This window comes from Phacochoerus africanus, chromosome 11 (assembly GCF_016906955.1).
Source record: "Phacochoerus africanus isolate WHEZ1 chromosome 11, ROS_Pafr_v1, whole genome shotgun sequence".
Lineage (NCBI taxonomy): Eukaryota > Metazoa > Chordata > Mammalia > Artiodactyla > Suidae > Phacochoerus > Phacochoerus africanus.
In genome coordinates this window covers 34059291-34078769 of record NC_062554.1, presented here as the reverse complement: position 1 = coordinate 34078769, position 19479 = coordinate 34059291, and the positions used below count along the sequence as shown (strand labels likewise).

General features: G+C 37.8%; 1 protein-coding gene across 2 annotated transcripts in view; it reads left to right on the top strand.

Moving 5' to 3' along the window:
* Window positions 1-19479, top strand: part of PDGFD (platelet derived growth factor D) — a 235228-nt gene that overhangs the window by 192862 nt on the left and 22887 nt on the right. For both annotated transcript variants that reach the window (XM_047752044.1, XM_047752043.1), the window contains exons 4-5: window positions 12464-12526; window positions 16494-16692. In XM_047752044.1, coding sequence (XP_047608000.1) covers window positions 12464-12526; window positions 16494-16692 — 262 coding nt within the window. The remainder of the gene's footprint in view (window positions 1-12463; window positions 12527-16493; window positions 16693-19479) is intronic.

Genomic DNA, 19479 nt, shown 5'->3' with positions numbered 1-19479 from the left:
TGTGTTGACTATTGGACTTTAAGTGGTATTTTCTCCCTAAAGTAAAATCTTAGGAGTTTTAATTAGCAATGCAATAATTTGAGCTCATAGAGGAAATGACTTTAGCTAAAGGATTTTGGTGACATGGCTTTAATCTTCATAGCGTTTGTAATTCCCCTTTTTCTCTAATATTTGTTTTAATAATATAACTAGCTTTTGGCCAAGATGACTATTACCCATTTATAGAATGCCTTTCAAGTACAGAGAAGTTTAACATTTCACACTCCTAGAGTGTGAATTTCAGCACAGTCATCCAATCAAAGTGAAATGGTTGGTTGAATTTTTAGTGGGAAACAGTACTTCCTCCATCAACAAAAAACAAAAACAAAACAAAAAAGAAGGAAGGAGTGCTTGCTATGTACCAAGCATTGTGCTAAGTGCACAGAAATGAAAATGTGAATAATTCGGGTCAATATTTCTCCTTTTCATTTCAAACTTGTAATTTTTCTAAGGTAGCAAAGTAATTTCCTCAGCCATCTATTTTAGCTTGGTAGTGTAAATAGTCTGTAAGATTAGCTTTGCAATATCAAAAGTACAATCTTTAATAATCTTCAGGTTACTGGTGAACCAAACCAAATGTTCTTTTTGAAATGCATTTAAGGGATGTATGAAAACCTGTACTTAGCACAAATCAAGGGTATTTGTTTATCTTATAAAAGAATTCTTTTTAAATGAAAGGAGGAATAGTTCTGCAGAAATGAAAGAGCGTGAAGTCAGTCTCTTAATAACAAGACTTGCTTCCATGGGCAAGTTCCTTAAGCATCTTGTCTCCCTGCTTCTTCATCTTTCAAAGCTGTAGAAATGATGAATGGAATAATGAATGGAAAGGCTTTCCTATAGGTCACATACTCTATGCTCCACAAAAAGCAACTGTTACTACAAAACAATTAATCATAGAGTTTTCTTAACACTAAGTAACTTCATTATGTTTACAAAAGCTATTCAGAAAATTTAAATCTGCACCTAGGTTTTCAGTAACACAGTGAAGAGAGACCTCTGTCAGTACTTTTCTAGGTATAAGTTAAATGTTCATTTATCACTTATCTGTATCAAACACCATGAAAGCTGTTAGTAAAGTTGTATCTTGCAATTTACAATTGTGTGTGTGTGTGTGTGTGTGTGTGTGTGTGTGCAGCCCTGTGCTAAGACATCCTTGTTTGATAAAGTCTTTTCACTATCTCTTCATCATCCATTGCTCCTCTCCAGGATCATTAAGCTTTCTTAAAGTTATGGTACACAAACAGTAATTGCTGATTGTTCACCCTCTTTCTATTCAGATAGACCTCTTCTCTTTACCTGCAAACACACCTCAGACCTTTAGTTCTGAAGAGGCCTCTCATGACTCCCTCCAGGTGGAGGACCTCTTCTCTGCTTGCCAGAGCAACTTTCTTCTTTCCCCATTGGCCTGGCATTCACTCTAATCTTGGCTTATCCTACTGAGAACAACTTCCCAGACTAGAGTCAGTCTGAAGAAATCAGAAACTAATAAGTATAAACGTTTGTTAAAAGAAGAAAAATTAATTTTTAAAAATATATTGACATAGCATTGGGAATATATGGATTATTAGTTGAAGCATCCTAGAAGTTCTAAATGAAGACACTGTACGTACTTTATTGTCAATAATGATAAATGAAGAAGTGGTAAAATTAACTTTTAAGTCAGTAGAAATCTGCAGCCATGTCATTTATGAGGAATATATTTTATTAAAGATATAATTGTTTTATTAAAATCATGTTTTCAACAATAGATGACTCATGCCCACAACTTCTTGTAACTCTAGCACATATGCTATTAAATTTCAAAGGCAAATTTCTCTTAACTTCGAAAGATGTTCTTTAATTCTTGTTAATTATTGATCCTCGAGCTCTTATAGTAAATGTTGCCAATAAAAGTTGGCCTCCAGCCAAGGCTTTTCCCAGATTACTTGTAAAAGAGTAAAAGAGCTGGTTTGATGATGAGCATGTAATGAAATATACTTGTAAAGCTTTGGTTCGATCACAGAGTTTGATTGAACCTAAGAGTTTTCAATCTTTGCTTCATCCTATTCCTGTAGACATTACGATGTTGATGTATCATTTCCACATGTTTTGCTTAGGCTGCATGCCAGAAATTCATGTCCTGGAGTATCAGATGTCTCACCCATGAAGTGATCCTTAGGGTACAGGGCTCCAAGTTTATCATTATCTGAATTTCGCTCAGTGGGTCATAAACTGAGCAGTGTCATGAAATGACAAATTCCCTGAAGGAATAGATGCTGTAGTGTATTTGCTCATTGTTTTATGAATCCTGACAAATCCCTCTGTGTTTCTTTTGCATTTCAAAAGAAACACCTTTAAGCATTAGCTCAGTCAGGAAGGACAGATACAATTAGGAGAAAGATTTGTTTTTTGCTTCTGTGGAGTGAATATAAAACAGCAAACAGAAGAAAAAATTTCAAAATTGGGGAAATGTCTTTTAAAACTTTCCCCAAATAAGTCATCCTTAGCAATTTAAAGATTGTTCCAATTGATGCTTTTTCAAAAACCCAAGTAATGGCATATGTTTTGTTTTAAGAGGTGGTAGAATACAATCTCTGAGCAAAGAACAATTCATGGCTCATCTATTCACACATAGCATGATCACCTAGGATAAAATGAGATCCAGGAACAGGTGGTACAGTTAATTAACCCAAATATTTGGAATATTGACCCAGCAACAAGATTTAAAAGGCAGTTGTCCTCAGCTCCATTATCCAGGGACAGGAGAAGGATCCTTTTGAACATCAAGCACAGGAACTCAGTGAATAAATGTGTGCAGGCTTTCCTTGGTGGAGGAATGAGTAGGTTATTCAGTTATCACCTTGTAATATACCTGCTCTCTGGGATGGCCTCAAGGTGACTGATGGCAAGTAAGGGTTATCTGGAGATATCCCTTCTGAAAATGGAAATTCTCATTCATATTGTATTTTTAAATAGAAGAGATTATTACTGAAAATATTCATTACCTATAATGCTATTTTATCCCAGCTATATTTGCTTTCAGCCTGTGGATAAACTGTCCTCAGAGCCAGACTAATGCCTGTCTGACCCTGAGCTGATTTCCTATTCCTATGGCTTTTATAAAAAATTGCATATTTCTGTGTCTGTTTTTAAAAACATCAAAAGTTCCTGTTGCATTGGCCTTGTTTTAGGTGGAGCCTAATATGATCATGCTAGAACAATTCTTTATTGTTCCATTTTTGAACAATTCTCTATTTAGTAATTGGTGAAAACCATGTCTATAATAAGAAGGCTTTTATTATCTCCCAGGGAATACATGGGTGACACCATTCAATCTAATAATATAAAGGTATAAGACTTCAGGGTAAATGATCACGTGCTACACCCATCCTACCCCGCCCCCAATTCTTTTTTATTTCCCATTGTTGTTTCAGTCCTGATTCAATCAGAGAATCTGTACATTTTTCTAGCAAAATGTTTTATTGTTTTATAAGGAACATACTTTTTTTAACCTTTTGATTCATAAGAATTTATTTTATTTTAAGGATGTTAACTGTTTACCTGTTGTATTTGTTACCAGTATGTTTCCTAGCTTGTCATTATGCTTTCAATTCTGTTTTTGGTACTTTTTTAAATTTATACAATGATTTATGTCTATCAATTTTTATGATTTCTGGCTTTAGCATTCATGCTTGCAAATATCTCTTCCATACCACAGTTATATAAGTATTTATCTGTATTTTTATGCCATACTCTAAGATTTTTATTTTTACGTGCCTCTGCAACTTTCTAGTCTATAACACTTTTCTCATACAAACCAAACTATGCATACTAAGCTGTTTAAAAAGTGAAGATCTGGGAATCATAGCTATGTTTTCAAAACTACTCCAGATAGCAAAAGGCAGAGAATGAGGGACTTTCATTTCAAAATGCCAAATGATGAGTTTCACTGCCAAAATATAATTATGAACTATTTCAATGTGAAGACATAGCTGAGAGTAAGTTAGTATAATTTATAATGCTATAAATCAATTATTATTAGATTAAGGCATTGCAGAATTAAGATGCCTATAATTATAGAATGATACATATCATTATTTGGTAGATTAGAAAGAGCATGTGACTAAGAGATACACAATAGCTTATTGGGTTCTAGTCCTGACTCCAGTAATAATTAGTTTAGAGATGATGGGCAGTTCATTTGACTCTTTGAGCTTCAGTTTGCTCAACTCCTAGGGAAGGCATTGGACCCCTGGATGACCTCAGTAAGGTACCCACAGCACCAGTGGGTACTGAGGAAACAAAGTAGCCCAAATATCAGCTCCTTTCTTCTAGGCTGGCACATCCTGCATTTCAGGAGCATGAGTTAAGGAAATCCACCTCTGAATTGGTACTGACCTCTTGGAGCCATCAGATGGTTATCTCTTCTCAGAAGAATGGGACATAGCTTTTAAAGCACTTAATCTGGGTTTGCTATAACAAACATAAATGTGTTTTTGTAAACTTAGACTGTTTTGATACATTTTAAATGGTGGTTCACTGTTCTCTTTCATCATTTCTTGGAGTAATGCTAAGGCCTCCACTCTACCAGGAGCACCCGTAAAAAAAGGAGTTTGTCTCTTATTAGCCTGAAGCTTGAAAAAACCAGCAGTCTTCCCAGGATGATATTAAAAGTGTGTTAACAAACAGTATGTCAATGGGCGCCAACTGCCCAGAAAGGACTCTGGCTATAAACCACAGATCTTTCTCAACTTATGATAAGGTTAGGTCACACTGTAAGTTGAAACTATCGTAAGTCAAAAATATACCACATCTGCCAAAATCGTGGCTTAGCCTAGCCTACCGGAAACATGCCCCGAACACTTACATTAGCCTGTGGTTGGGCAAAATCATCTAACACAAAGCCTATTTTATGTTAAAGTGTTGAATATCATGTATTTTATTCATTACTGCACTGAAAGTGAAAAACACAGTGGCTCTATGGGCATAGAATGGTTGTGGTGTATCAGTGTTTACCCTCGTGATCTCATGGCTGACTGGGAGAAAGTATACCACATATTGTTAGCCTGGGATAAGATCAAAGTTCAAAATTTAAAGTGCAGTTTTTTACTGAATGCATATCACTTTCGCAGCATCATAAAGTCAAACCATCTTAAATTGGAGACCATCTATATTGCTTTTCTTGCACTGGGAGAGCGGGGTGGGGTTGGTAGCAGCTGAACATCTTTCCTGAAAGTGCACTGAAAACCAGAGAATTTAGTGTTAGGGCAAGTCCACATGGCTCCACACACAGTGAGGCCAAACAAGCCAAAATGTCTGAGTTTGGAGCAGAGAAAGGTTTATCGCAAGGCCATGCAAGGATAGCATGACTCATGACCCAAAAATATCTCAGACTCCCTGAAGCAAAATTGCAAAGCCTTTGTAAAGACAGGGTGAAGGAGGACCCTGGCTGGTTGTGGCAAACTTCTTGGTGCAGAGATGTCCTTTGCTCTTGTAGCTGCCCACAGAGGTCAGGTCACAGTGTTCCTGTAAACCTCCAATAAGATACATGTTAGACTGCAGAGAGGAGCTAAAGCAGAGGATATGGGGGAAGGGCCTGCCCCGGGAGGGCCCCATAAGTTCCTGCAGGGTTACATTAGAGTGTGTACCAAAACTAGCTAGGAACTTGGGACAGAGTGGAGGGTAAGAAACAAGGTCCCTGCCCTTCTAAAGCATGCTTTCTAGTTGGGGAAGAGACAGATTAACAATAAAACAAATATAAAATAATTTCGGATCATCGTAAATGCTGCAAAGAAAATTAAGCAGGTTAAATGGAGTGACCAAGAGTGGGAGTATTTTAAATAGAGTGTTCAAAGAAGGTTCTCTAAATATTTGATACTTGAACAGAGAACTAAATGGTGAGGAGCCAGTCACAGAAGATTTGGAGAAAGGGCATCCCAGCCAGTAACAGGTTTAGACCTGAGGGGAGAAGCTTGGAATATTATTTGAAAGACTGTAAGCAAGCAAGTGTAGTGAGAAAGTTGGGGTGAGTGAGAAATGGAGGGCATCAAATCCAAGAAGGACACCAGGCAGTGAGGAAAGCAGTGGTCAGCTCTTATAAAACCAGATCCTGAGTACAGTGGAAAGGTATTTGAGGAGTTCCCTGGTAGCTCAGCGTGTTAAGGATCTGCCATTGTTACCACTGTGGCATGGGTTCAGTCCCTGGCCAAGAATTTACGGATACTGTGGGCACAGCCAAAAAAAAAAAAAATCAAGAAAGCTATTTGAGTGTCTTAAGCTCAAAGAAGACAACAGAGGTGAGTTGATGTATAGAAAAAAAAAAATATTACCAATGAAATAGAATCAAGAACCAAGAAATAGGAGTTCCCGTCGTGGTGCAGTGGTTAACAAATCCGACTAGGAACCATGAGGTTGTGGGTTCGGTCCCTGCCCTTGCTCAGTGGTGGGTTAACGATCCGGCGTTACCGTGAGCTGTGGTGTAGGTTGCAGATGCGGCTCGGATCCTGCGTTGCTGTGGCTCTGGCGTAGGCCGGGGGCTACAGCTCCAATTCGACCCCTAGCCTGGGAACCTCCATATGCCGCAGAAGCGGCCCAAAGAAATAGCAAAAAGACCAAAAAAAAAAAAAAGAACCAAGAAATAAATCCATACATATAGGTCAACTAATATTTGACAACAGAACCAAGACTACTCAACAGAGAAAAGTAGTCTTTCTAATAAATGATTTGGGGGAAACTAGATATTCAAATACAGAAGAATGAAATTTGGCCATTACCTTACACTACTTACAAAAACTAACTTGAAATAGATCAAAGACTTAAATGTAGGATTTGAAACCATAAAATTTCTAGGGAAAAAGCTCCTTGACATTGGTCTTAGCAGTGATTTTTTTTTTGGATATGACACCAAAATCAAAGGCAATAAATGCAAAAATAAGCAGTCAGACTATATCAAACTAAAAACCTTCTGCAAAACAAAAGAAACAATCAACAGAATAAACAGGTAGCCTACGGAATGGGAGAAAATATTTGCAAACTACATATCTGCTAAGAACTTTATGTGAAAAATATGTAAAAAATTCATACAAATCTGGAGTTCCCATCGTGGCGCAGTGGTTAACGAATCTGACTAGGAACCATGAGGTTGCAGGTTCGGTCCCTGCCCTTGCTCAGTGGGTTAATGATCTGGCGTTACCGTGAGCTGTGGTGTAGGTTGCAGACGCGGCTCGGATCCTGTGTTGCTGCGGCTCTGGCATAGGCCAGTGGCTACAGCTCCAATTCGACCCCTAGCCTGGGAACCTCCATATGCCGCAGAAGCGGCCCAAAGAAATAGCAAAAAGACCAAAAAAAAAAAAAAGAACCAAGAAATAAATCCATACATATAGGTCAACTAATATTTGACAACAGAACCAAGACTACTCAACAGAGAAAAGTAGTCTTTCTAATAAATGATTTGGGGGAAACTAGATATTCAAATACAGAAGAATGAAATTTGGCCATTACCTTACACTACTTACAAAAACTAACTTGAAATAGATCAAAGACTTAAATGTAGGATTTGAAACCATAAAATTTCTAGGGAAAAAGCTCCTTGACATTGGTCTTAGCAGTGATTTTTTTTTTGGATATGACACCAAAATCAAAGGCAATAAATGCAAAAATAAGCAGTCAGACTATATCAAACTAAAAACCTTCTGCAAAACAAAAGAAACAATCAACAGAATAAACAGGTAGCCTACGGAATGGGAGAAAATATTTGCAAACTACATATCTGCTAAGAACTTTATGTGAAAAATATGTAAAAAATTCATACAAATCTGGAGTTCCCATCGTGGCGCAGTGGTTAACGAATCTGACTAGGAACCATGAGGTTGCAGGTTCGGTCCCTGCCCTTGCTCAGTGGGTTAATGATCTGGCGTTGTCGTGAGCTGTGGTGTGGGTTGCAGACGCGGCTCAGATCCTGCGTTGCTGTGGCTGTGGCATAGGCTGGTGGCTACAGCTCCGATTCAACCCCTAGCCTGGGAATCTCCATATGCCACGGGAGCGGCCCAAGAAATAGCAAAAATAAATAAATAAATAAATAAATAAAAGGGGTTTTCTTTATAAAAAAAAAAAGAATTCATACAAATCTATAGCAAAAAATAGTAATGACCTGATTTAAAAGTGGGCAGAGGACCTAAATAAACATTTTCCCGAAGGCATAGAAATGATCAACAGGTACATGAAAAGATGCTTACCATCAGTAATCATCAGGGAAATGCATATCAAAACCACAATGAAGTATCACCCCACACTGTTAGGATGGCTATTATCAAAAATACAAGAGACGACAAATGCTGAGAATGTGGAAAAAAAGGAACCCTAATACAATATTTTGGTGGGAATATAAAGTAGTGCAGCCTCTATGGAAAGCAGTATGGAGGTTTCTAAAATATTAAAAATAGAACTACCGTATGATCCAGCTATCTCACTCCTGGATAAATATCCCAAGGAAATGAAGTCACTATATTGAAGCAATATCTGCATCCCCACATTCATTACATTATTCACAAAGGCAAAGACATGGGAACAACTTAAGTGTCCATTTATGGATGAATGGATAAAGAAAATGTGATACATATATATGTGTATAATATCTATATTGCCTATGTTATATATATTTTATATTACATGTATGTGTGTGTGTGATAGAATTCTATTCAACTATGATAAGGAAGGAAATCCTTCATTTGTGATAACGTGGATGGACCTTGAGGACATTATGCTGAGTGAAATAAGTAGTCAACAGAAAAAAAAAGCAGTAATTGTGTGATTCACTTATGTATGGAATCTTTTTTTAAAAAGTGAAATTTATATAGAAATAGAGAGTAGAATGGTGGTTGTTAAGGGCAGAAGTGTGGGGGAAATGGTGAGATGTTGGTACAAATTTCTAGTTATGAGATGAATAAGTTCTAATATACATAATGGCGACTTGACTGCAGTATTACATACCTAAAAGTTGCTAAAAGAATCCATCTCAAGTGTTCTCGCCACACACACAGAGACTCAAGTAACTCTGGAGTGATGAATGTGTTGCCTTATGATGGTAATAAATATTAGCTATATATATATATATATATATATATATAAAACCAAATTATCACATTATATACCTTAACCTTGCACAATGTTTTATGTCAATTATTTCTTAATAAAGCTGGGGAGAAAAGATAATTCCAGCTGTCATATGGAATTTGGATTCTAGTAGAAAGGAGTAGAAGCATTGAAAAAATTAGCAGGCAATTGGAAAACGTGCCAGTATCTCGGCCTTAGGAGGTTATGGGGAAAGAGATGAGAATGATCATATTGAGGATAAATTTAATAAGTAAAATTGCTGTGCTCCTCCCCAAGCCAAGATTCTCCTTTCAGGGCTAAAGTTTGGAAGTTCTGAATTTTATTTTTATAAGGACTATCATTACCTTTTATTTTAAATATCATTTATAAGTAATAGCGAACTTTTATTTTTACCTAGGACTTAATGAAATCCTTTATCATTTGGACCTATTAAAATTTGTGACTTGAATCCTGTAGCCCAAATAGTGAAGAAGATAATGTTTTCAATAAATGGTGCTGGGAAGACATTTAAATGCAAAAGAATGAAATTGGACCCTTATCTTACACTACTTACAGAATTTACAAAAAACGTTCCACCACCGTCTGCTTTTATGTCTTTCCTGCCTTTTTTTTTTTTTTTTTTAATTAACTCCCTTTTTGGACTCTGTTCCATCATTTTTCCTCCGGACATACAATTATCTGAGCTGGGTGTAATGATGTGAAAGATCACCACACTATTTGTACTTGGGGAATGAGTTCTGAAAGTCAAAGCTCTGCCAGAAGATGGTTATGTGATACAGAGCATCCCATTTATCTCTATGAGCATTGGTTTTCTAATAATTAAAATGAAGAGATTGGGCAAGATAATCCTAAAAATTATTTCCAGTTCCCAAGTTTTTAAGATTGTGTCTCTTCTGATTTTCACATGTGGTCAACATAATCCATTACTTGCTTAGTCAATTACACAGTCGTATATGTCAGCCATTTTTATGCTGATGATTCTCAAATTTATATCTTAAGTTGAAGACTCTTTCATGAGGTCCATTCTCATATAGCAAATGGCTTCCTGACCATCTCTACCTGAATATTGCATAGGCACCTCAAAGGCCTGCTGTCCAACGTGATTCATTAACTTTCCCCAGCAACTTGTTCCTTTTTCTGTATATTTTCCTCACATTCTCTGGAGCTCTCTCTCTGGAGACTGAATCTTCTACTCTACCTTTGACTGAATATTCTGCTCTACCTTTCTTGCAAATAAGCATCTACTTACTCATCTTCCTATCTGAATCTACAAGACTCAACTCAAGAGGCACCTTATGCAAAATTTTTCCAAGCCTACCTCCTCTGCAGGTAGAATTTTCTACTGCCCATAGTATCCTACTTAATATCACAGCATGCCTGAGCTTATTCACCTGTATATTTATATATCTACATTTTGAACTCCTTGAAGGCAATGATAGTTTCTTATTTCCTGGTGATCCTACCCTTAGCTTAGAATGTGTCATGGAAGATGATTAACAAATATATAATGAATGAGTAAAACTGAAAATTCTGTGATCTGAGAATTGCTCTTGTCATTATCTTACCTGGAATATGTTCTCCCACTGTAAGCTCTTCAAGACATGGAGAAGCCATTGGCTTTCTTGCTTGGTTTCACCTGTTGACCAGTTTATGATGACTCATATAAATGCCAGCCTTCATTTGTTTGCACATATTCTTGTGCCATGAGAATTCAGTGTCCTTTTCATGTGTATCCTGTTTTGCAGGCAGTAGAGACCACATTTTTTTTTAATTTCTTTTCTGTCTTCCCTGAAGTTGAGATTAGAGTAATGATGTCCAGTCGGTTTTTAATAGATGTTCATTCTTTGAACTCCACCTTTGCCTCCATTCCCTCTGGTAAAGAACTGAAAAGATATTCAATGTAGACATTTGTACATAAATCAGTCTCATCATGAACAAATAACAAATATACTTCCAGCTCCTCAAAACATTAAGAAATTTAGACCTGATACTTAGCTCTTATTCAGAGAAGTATAGTTGGGTGAATAAGCTGTCAAATTTGAGTGACTGAATTTTTCTCAGCATCATCTGAAAATACCTCACACTCCCTGGTCAGGCTGGAAGAAATTAACCAAAGTGATTTATTTTAGCAGTGTCAAACTATCTGGGGAAAAAAACAAAAAAACAAAAAATGGGAGTTCCCGGCGTGGCTCAGTGGTTAACGAATCCGACTAGGAACCATGAGGTTGCGGGTTCGATCCCTGGCCTTGCTCAGTGGGTTAAGGATCTGGCGTTGCCGTGAGCTGTGGTGTAGGTTACAGACGAGGCTCGGATTCCACATTGCTGTGGCTGTGGTGTAGGCCAGTGGCTACAGCTCCGATTCGACCCCTAGCCTGGGAACTTCCATATGCCGCGGGAGTGGACCAAGAAATTGCAAACAAACAAACAAACAAAAAACAAAAACTAAACAAAAAAAAAAAAAAGAAAAGAAAAGAAACTATCTGGGACTTGTAAAAATTACAGAATCAGCTTTCCTTTCCATTATATTTTTAAAACTTACTGGTGATAGTGTAATTAACATGAAAGTCACAGACAAATAGGAAAGTCCTTTGCCTTATAAGAGAAGTTTCTTCCTCTGAGGTCCATTGCTGTCACAAATCCTTAAGGCTTCACTGACATAACTGACTTTCTCAGGTCTGCTCTTTCTCTCCTCAATTGAGTAGTACTTTGTCACTCCCACAGTCATTTTCTTCCCCCTGACATTCTTCCTGACATTTCTTGATAGGAATAGCGCTTTGTCTGTTAATTTACCTTTGAAAAGATCACTGATATTACATACTTGCTCGGTAGGCAGGATTGAAACATGATGCAGAACATAGTTCAAACCAAATAAACATTAATACTGATAATAATAATTGTTACTGTTTATTAAGGGCTCTAATAAGTGCTAGTAGCAATTATATAATATGTTCAATTCTCAAAACAACCCTATAATCTAAGTATCTCATACGAGCCATTTGCAAAAGAGGGAGAGAAGGATTGGAGAGATTAAATAGATTTCCTGAGGTCACATGGTCAGTGGATGCCTGAGTTACAATTTGAACTGTCTGTGCAGCGTTTCATTTCACCAGTGCTTATAAGTAAATGTAAATGCAGTTGTCCACGTCTTGAATGACAGGGATTCTTGAGGAGAGGTGCTTAAGACAGACGGTGACCTGTTCAGTAGGAATGTAGCTCATATTCCTGTTGTCACTTAGTTGGAAGAAGAAGATTCAGATGGCTGAGGTGAAACTGTGCATGTAATGAATCGAACAGAGGTTTGCCTGACTCACATGGCTGTTTCTTTGCCTTCTAGGAAGATTTCCAACCTGCAGCAGCCTCAGAAACCAATTGGGAGTCCGTCACAAGCTCTATCTCAGTAAGTAATTTCTCTTCTGTTCCCTGTGAAAACAGCTGCTGGAGTAGTAGCTGAGGTCAACCCTGGAATGACTTCAGCTGCATGAAGGATCTGGGGCTTGACCCACAGCCAGATCTCAAGCATGTGTTCTTCCATTTCATTTACGTTATAGTGGGCTATGTCAGACACCCCTTTTCCTTCTCTTTCAGAAAGGCTTCCAGGAAATGTTAACATCCATCATAGGAACCTGGGACAGACAGTGACTTAAGTATTTATCAGTTGCAAAGCAGAATGTTCCAACTAAAGGACTGTCCAGACATATCAAATGTATGAAACTGCTCCAGGGCCCAGACTCAAGTGGGGAATTTTGAAATAGTTTTTTTTTTTTAATATTCCAGGGGAAGCTGTTAACCTTTGCATTTTCAAGGATCTTTTCAGACATGAAAAATCCCAATGTTTATGGTAAGATAACTTAAGTGCAAGCCAGGCTTGTATTCTGTTTGGCTTGGAAATAAAACATAATTTACCCTGAAATTGTAAAATGGTTTGAACCCCATTTTTTTCTTCCAAATTTAGTCATTTCTCAGTATTCTGTCTACTTATCTCCTTTGTACAGAAAGAGCAGACTTTGTTTTCACCAATCCTGCAAGTAACACTTATGTAGCAATAAACTGCAAGATAATGAATTCAGTTGTTCATTAAAAGATTAAGAGCATGAAGAAAGCTTGTCCATGGTTCTAAAGTGGGTTACTGTAGCTGAGTCAGGGTTGATTTCCTTTTTTCCAGAAGTGATATTCTGTTTTTTGTTCTCAGGGGGATTTTTAAAAAATTCCCTTAGAGGCTAGGATTTCTTCAGCTATGGACTCATGGCTATTTAATTTATCTGGTGTGGCTGCTGGACTAGCAAATGATCTGAATGAGATCAGTGAGGTCCCTAATGGTGATATTAAGAGTGTTTTATTAGTTTCTGAAAATCAAGAATTCACGCTCTGAACTAGCTGAATGTAGGCAATCATTATCAGGCAGATGAAAATTAAAATAAGGCAGGTGATCCTGGGGAGCTGGAAGGGTAGGCAGGGGGCTTGGGCAGTTAGCAGTTTGAGACTGACAATTCAAGCAAGAGGCCAATGGCAGTTTTTGCCATTAGGACCTAGTGTGCTGTACTCTGTCAAAGGATCCTCTGGCTTTCAAGTACAATATGGGCTATCTAATCATTCCTGCCTCAAGGGCAGAAATTACAAACTTAAAGGACCCTTCACTCATTTAGGATAATCCAGGTCCTCTTAAAGACAGTTGTCCTGTCCATTCAGCACATCTGCAGAAGCTCAGCGCTTGATCCATATCCACTGGAAACTCTTCTGGGTTGAGTACCAAGTCTGGGTTCTGCTGGGTCCTCCAGGAAGGCCAAGGAGACCTCGCTTATTTTCTCAGCATTAGATTTTCAAGAACCTTCTAGAATATGAGCAAGGGCCCTTGGAGCTTCCATTTCCTTCTTTATAAACCAGTCTTTGTTTTTGTTGAAACTGATTTATAGATTCTAGAACATTTTTTTACAAATCGTCATCATTTTAAAATAATACACTTAGCTATAAAATTGATTTTTATTGGGAGTTCTTATTGTGGCTCAGCGGTGATGAACCCAACTAGTATCCATGAGGCTGTGGGTTAGATGCTTGGCCTCGCTCAGTGGGTTAAGGATCTGGTGTTGCTGTGAGCTGTGGTATAGGTCACAGATGAGGCTCAGATCCCATGTTGCTGTGGCTGTGGTGTAGGCCAGCAGCTGCAGCTCTGATTTGACCCCTCGCTCAGGCGTTTTCATATGCCATCTGTGCAGCCCTAAAAAGCACAAAAAAACGCAGAAAAATTGATAAGATCAAATTTATGGTGCAATTGAAAGAAGTACGCTCAAACTCCTATTTCTCTCAGAAATACTTTTTAAATAATTGCCTCAAAACAAAAACGTTCTGGTGGGTTGATTAGTCACTCACTCAGCTAGTCACTCATATTTTCTGAACCTTCATTAGTGTTTGAAGTCAAAGCTTCAAAAGAGCAGTAAAGCTCACACACTAGGACCCTTTTGCATTTTACCTGTGGTTGGATTCGCTTTTCCAACAAATAGAAGAGATTAGATTTTCCTTCCCCTCAGGGATTAAGAGCCCCTGCACAGCTTTCTCTTATAACGATATCTGGATACACACGACACCCTGGGTTCTGTTAGGACCAACCCCAGGAAACTGCTTGCCAGGAGGGTCCCAGAGCCACTGTAAGAAGCTTTCACTTGTGTTTGAATGGCATTGCTGCTTTTGTTTCAAAAAGAAGAATTTTAATTGCAAAGCCTTTAGATGCTGCCATGCACCTAACTGTGGCCCGCTCATGTTGATATTTTTGAATCTTAGACCCACATTATTGTGATAGAAGGCTAACTGTAAATCATTGAGTGAATATGAGCCAGGTGGACTCTAGATCCAGACAATGCAAAGCTGAGTGGGAATTTGGAATTTGGGTGCTAAATCATAAATTTAGCCACCGTTAGCATATGATGCCAAGAGGGATATGAAAGACAGAAGTGATGTGCTTCCGTAAGAGTTTAGCTTCTATCAGCTCTACACACACACACACACACACACACATACACATGCACAGACGCACACACAAACACCTCCTAGATTAAAGAGCTGGCCTGATATCCTCACCAGTCTCTCTCATGTCACACACTCTACTCCTTAAACCCTATCTTCCCCCTACTCCCTTTCCCCTACCGCATATATTTGCATATTTGAAACCTCCTAAATGATACCATGGTAGGTTATGAGTTTATAAAACCTCTTAGTTTTTCTAAAGAGGAACTCTTCCTCTAAGAGCAGGTGATCCTTTGGAGACCTTTGGGTGCTGGTTAAAAAGAGAAAGCATTACTTGAGAGTGAGAATATCAGCATAGGCTTTGCTGCCTGGGACTGTATGATGCATATGCATTGTATTTCTCAATAGGAACGCAGCTAAGTTTCAGAATGCAAGTTTTTGTTAATTTCTGTTTTTCCTGTAGTGTTGTGAGATGTTCACCCTTGAGGGATCTGATTTGTTTGGTGGTTTCTTTAAAGACATTTCAAAATCATTTGAGACAATGTGCTTTCTATTTCCTTGTTAACGGGCCATGAATTTTTACAGAGATGTTTGACTCATGGCTCATTTACCTCTAGATTGTACAAGGGTTAGTGAAGTAAATGCTTGGAAACTTATGTGGGGATATAGTCCATGGTAGAATACATAATCCCTTCCAGATTTTCAATGATGTTGCATTCTTCATTTAAAGAGTATTCCTGAGAATGATTTAATGGCAACTGGGATCCCTAGCAAGCTGCAGCACTTAAAATGCACACATAAACACGCACACACACACACACACACACACCCATGTGAATCTTCCACTCTTAAGTCAAGAAAGCCAGTTTCATGGCTAATTATCCTGTTGACAATAACTGGTTAAAGTGCCACATTTTGTCAAGATGTGTCTAATTCAAACACTACTCAAAGAACATCTGTGGTGCTAGGTAAGCTATAAAGAGGAGATATTGAGGCTAAACATGGGAATATGAAATGGATTTCATGGAAAGAGTTCAGAATTTACATGCTCACCATTTTTTGATGATATAGACATGGATGATTTGGGACCTTGAACCGAGACATTGGATGACTTATTTTGATATTTCTATTTTTATCTGTTTTTAATGATTACAATTCAGAGGTCCTGGAAATATTATGATCTGTCTGTTTTTTGATTTGCAAAAAAGTGAATGACTATGATTTACCAGTTAATTGTTCCTATTTAGGAATATGGCAAGACTATGGCATAGTGGCTTAACATGATGTTTATAAGCATGATGTCTTATAATCAGAAGTCTGTTTATGTTGCTTCCATATAGTTGTGTGACTCTTGTATTTCATAGCAATGGACTTTTTTCTGAGTACACTGAGCTGTATGTCACTCTTAGGGGGTATCCTATCACTCTCCATCAGTAACGGACCCCACTCTCATTGCGGATGCTCTGGATAAAACAATTTCAGAATTTGATACTGTGGAAGAGCTTCTCAAGCACTTCAATCCAGAATCATGGCAAGAAGATCTTGAGAATCTGTATCTGGACACCCCTCATTATCGAGGCAGGTCATATCATGACAGGAAGTCAAAAGGTAAGAAACAGAGCCTTGGAGGTTCTTCATAAGCAGATAAAAGTATTCATAACAGTAAGTAAGGATTTGCAATGCAGTATATTTAATTCAGTAAATCTGATGTTTTTCCATTATCAAATATATTTTTCACAGCTCCTTCAAATAATGTTCTGTGTTTCACCCAAACAGTGTTGTTTGTATGAGACTAAGGAAGGTTTGATCACAGTCAAAGACCAGTCATAGTCTGGAGCTAGAAAAGACCTTATAAAATCATTTGGATCAACTTTAGGCTTCTTGGCATGAAGGCATTATCAGTTCCGCCATAAACAGTGGCGACAACCAAAGCCAGGGAGTAAATAACTCTTCAAAAGCTGCATGGCACAGGAGAGGAAATACAGATGATGGTCTTTTGCCTTCAATAGCAGTGTATGAAATACACTCCCGAACCTCTCTGATAGACAAAAATGAGGACCCAGTTAGTGTTGGCAGGAGAGGCTCCTAATAAAACTGTGGTCAAAACTCTGCAAGGTTTCACCTCTGTCCATTCGATGTGTTCTAAAACTTGTCACATAGCCCTACTATGTGCTCAGTGCCCTTGGTGGTTCATAGGATATAAATGTCCTGAAGACCTGGGATATTTTGGACATGTGTGAATGCACACATTCAATTTGAAGATTCAGGAAAGCCAAAGGAAGGGAGACGAAAAGAATGTTTGGGCAGAGTTAAAACAATAATATTTAAATTCTTAAAACATAAATAAGGACTACATCTGAGTGATATGATCTTAGGATGTGAATGTTTATTTGGATGTTTTACTCAAATTAATAGAGAAATAATGTGTAATTTCCTATTACTGAACAAAACAATAATTTCCAGTCTATTAGGTTCTTGTTTTGGTTGATAAGATTTTTTATCATGAAATTTTTCTCTAAAAGATTGCAAGGCTGGCTTGCATCATAGATGTAAAGGTATTTCGTACAATGAAGCCTATTTTCTATGTTTTGTAGTAATGGGTACTTTTAGAAACCATGAACCTGGGCCCTTTTGTAGATAAGGTTTGTATTGGGAAGCACAACCTATTATAACATGTAGGCTAAGATGACTAATTAAGTAACTCCTGCTTAGGTCTGCTGCTTATGGCTTAGGTCATAATCTTATATACTTAAAGTACATAGCTAAGTGGGGACAACGAAGTCACCAGTGGCCCAACGTTAGTGAGATATACCATGTGCAGAGCAGTGTAACTCTCAAATCGAATTTCCCCAGAGCTCATATCATATTCAACTCAAAGAAGAAATTGCTTTTCTGTAAGGCATTGCTGTCTTTGAATCTCTATTAGGTCAACTTGAAGGAAAGGAAAATATTCACAGTGTTTTGAAAACCATGGGGGAAAAAATATTAAAAATGGTATTGGACAAAGAAATGATAAAATCTGACTCTGTCTTCAAGTATCTTAACTACTACAGCTGTTTGACATATGTATTTCTAAATACTAAGATTTTAAAATCATGTAAATCTATTCCTTATTTTTCTTTAGAAATTATGTTGGATGGGAGGCAGGGTGTCTTGGTTCAAATCCTAACCCTGCCATTTACAATTTTTGTGATTTTTCAGCAAATCATTAATTTTCCCTGAGCCTCAGTTTCCTCACTGGCAACATTTGTATGATAACACCTACTTCTGGGATTTGTTAGTAGTGCCATAAAAAGCACCTGGCACATAGTTCTTGTGCAAGGAATACTAGCAAGCGGTGGCTACTGAGAATTCTGAACTGTGTTTGCACAGCTTCCTTGTTGAAGCCTTTCTTGCCCCATGTCCCCATGTGAGGTCCACCACTTCAGACAAATTTTGGAGCATTTAAGATGCCCCAGCATTTATAATGTCCTACTACTGCATTGTTATTGTATCTTTGCATTTTCTCTAAGGGATTATGAGATCCTAGGACCTAAGGGTTTCAGCTCTGACTGAATATTAAATCATCTGGGGAGCTTTAAAAAACTATGCACATCTGATCCTATTCTAGTCACACTAACTCAGAATCTCTAAGGGCAAGGCTGGGGTATTGATGCTATTTCAATGCTGCTACATTGACACCGATCCTTAGAGGCAGCCAGGGTAGAGAGCCATTGTTTTAGAGATTGTTCATCCTATATCTCCAGCAAATTGGCACAGTGTCTGACACATTTTAGACATTCAATTAATATTTGTGGAATTAAAGACATTAATGATCCAGTACTAGTATATTTCTAAACTTTATAGAAACCCATGCCATTGAGTAAGGAGTATAGCTTTATTAAGAATGCCTTTGGTTACCGAAATAACCTTGCCAGAGCGTTCAAGACGGCATTCTACTTTTCTGTGACAGAGTAAACATTTCTCTCCCGTGTTGGCTTAGGTTCTGTTTCTTAATCTCTTGTTTAAAAAGGCCCTAAAGCAGTTCTGTACTCTCTCGTTTAGCACTGGCAAGTCACCACTGTCTCTGCATTTGTATAAATGTTCTGATTTAATTGTTTATCATTCCACTGAAGCTAAACCATGCGCATGTATCACAAATGCCAAGAAAGTCAGGTTTAGTATTTCAGCTGTTATTTTTAGCTTCCATAACTTAAAACTACAAATTAATGGTTTATATCCTAATATATAAGAAAGGGGACCGTGAATAAAAGAGTGAAAATTGAGAAATTGTTATAGGTGATAAAGGACCATTAGGTGTCAGATAAAACGTGAATTTTATAGGATCCCTAAAGATACCAAAGAGCGAGATTCTAAGATGACCCTAGAGGAGTTCCCACTGTGGTGCAGTGGGTT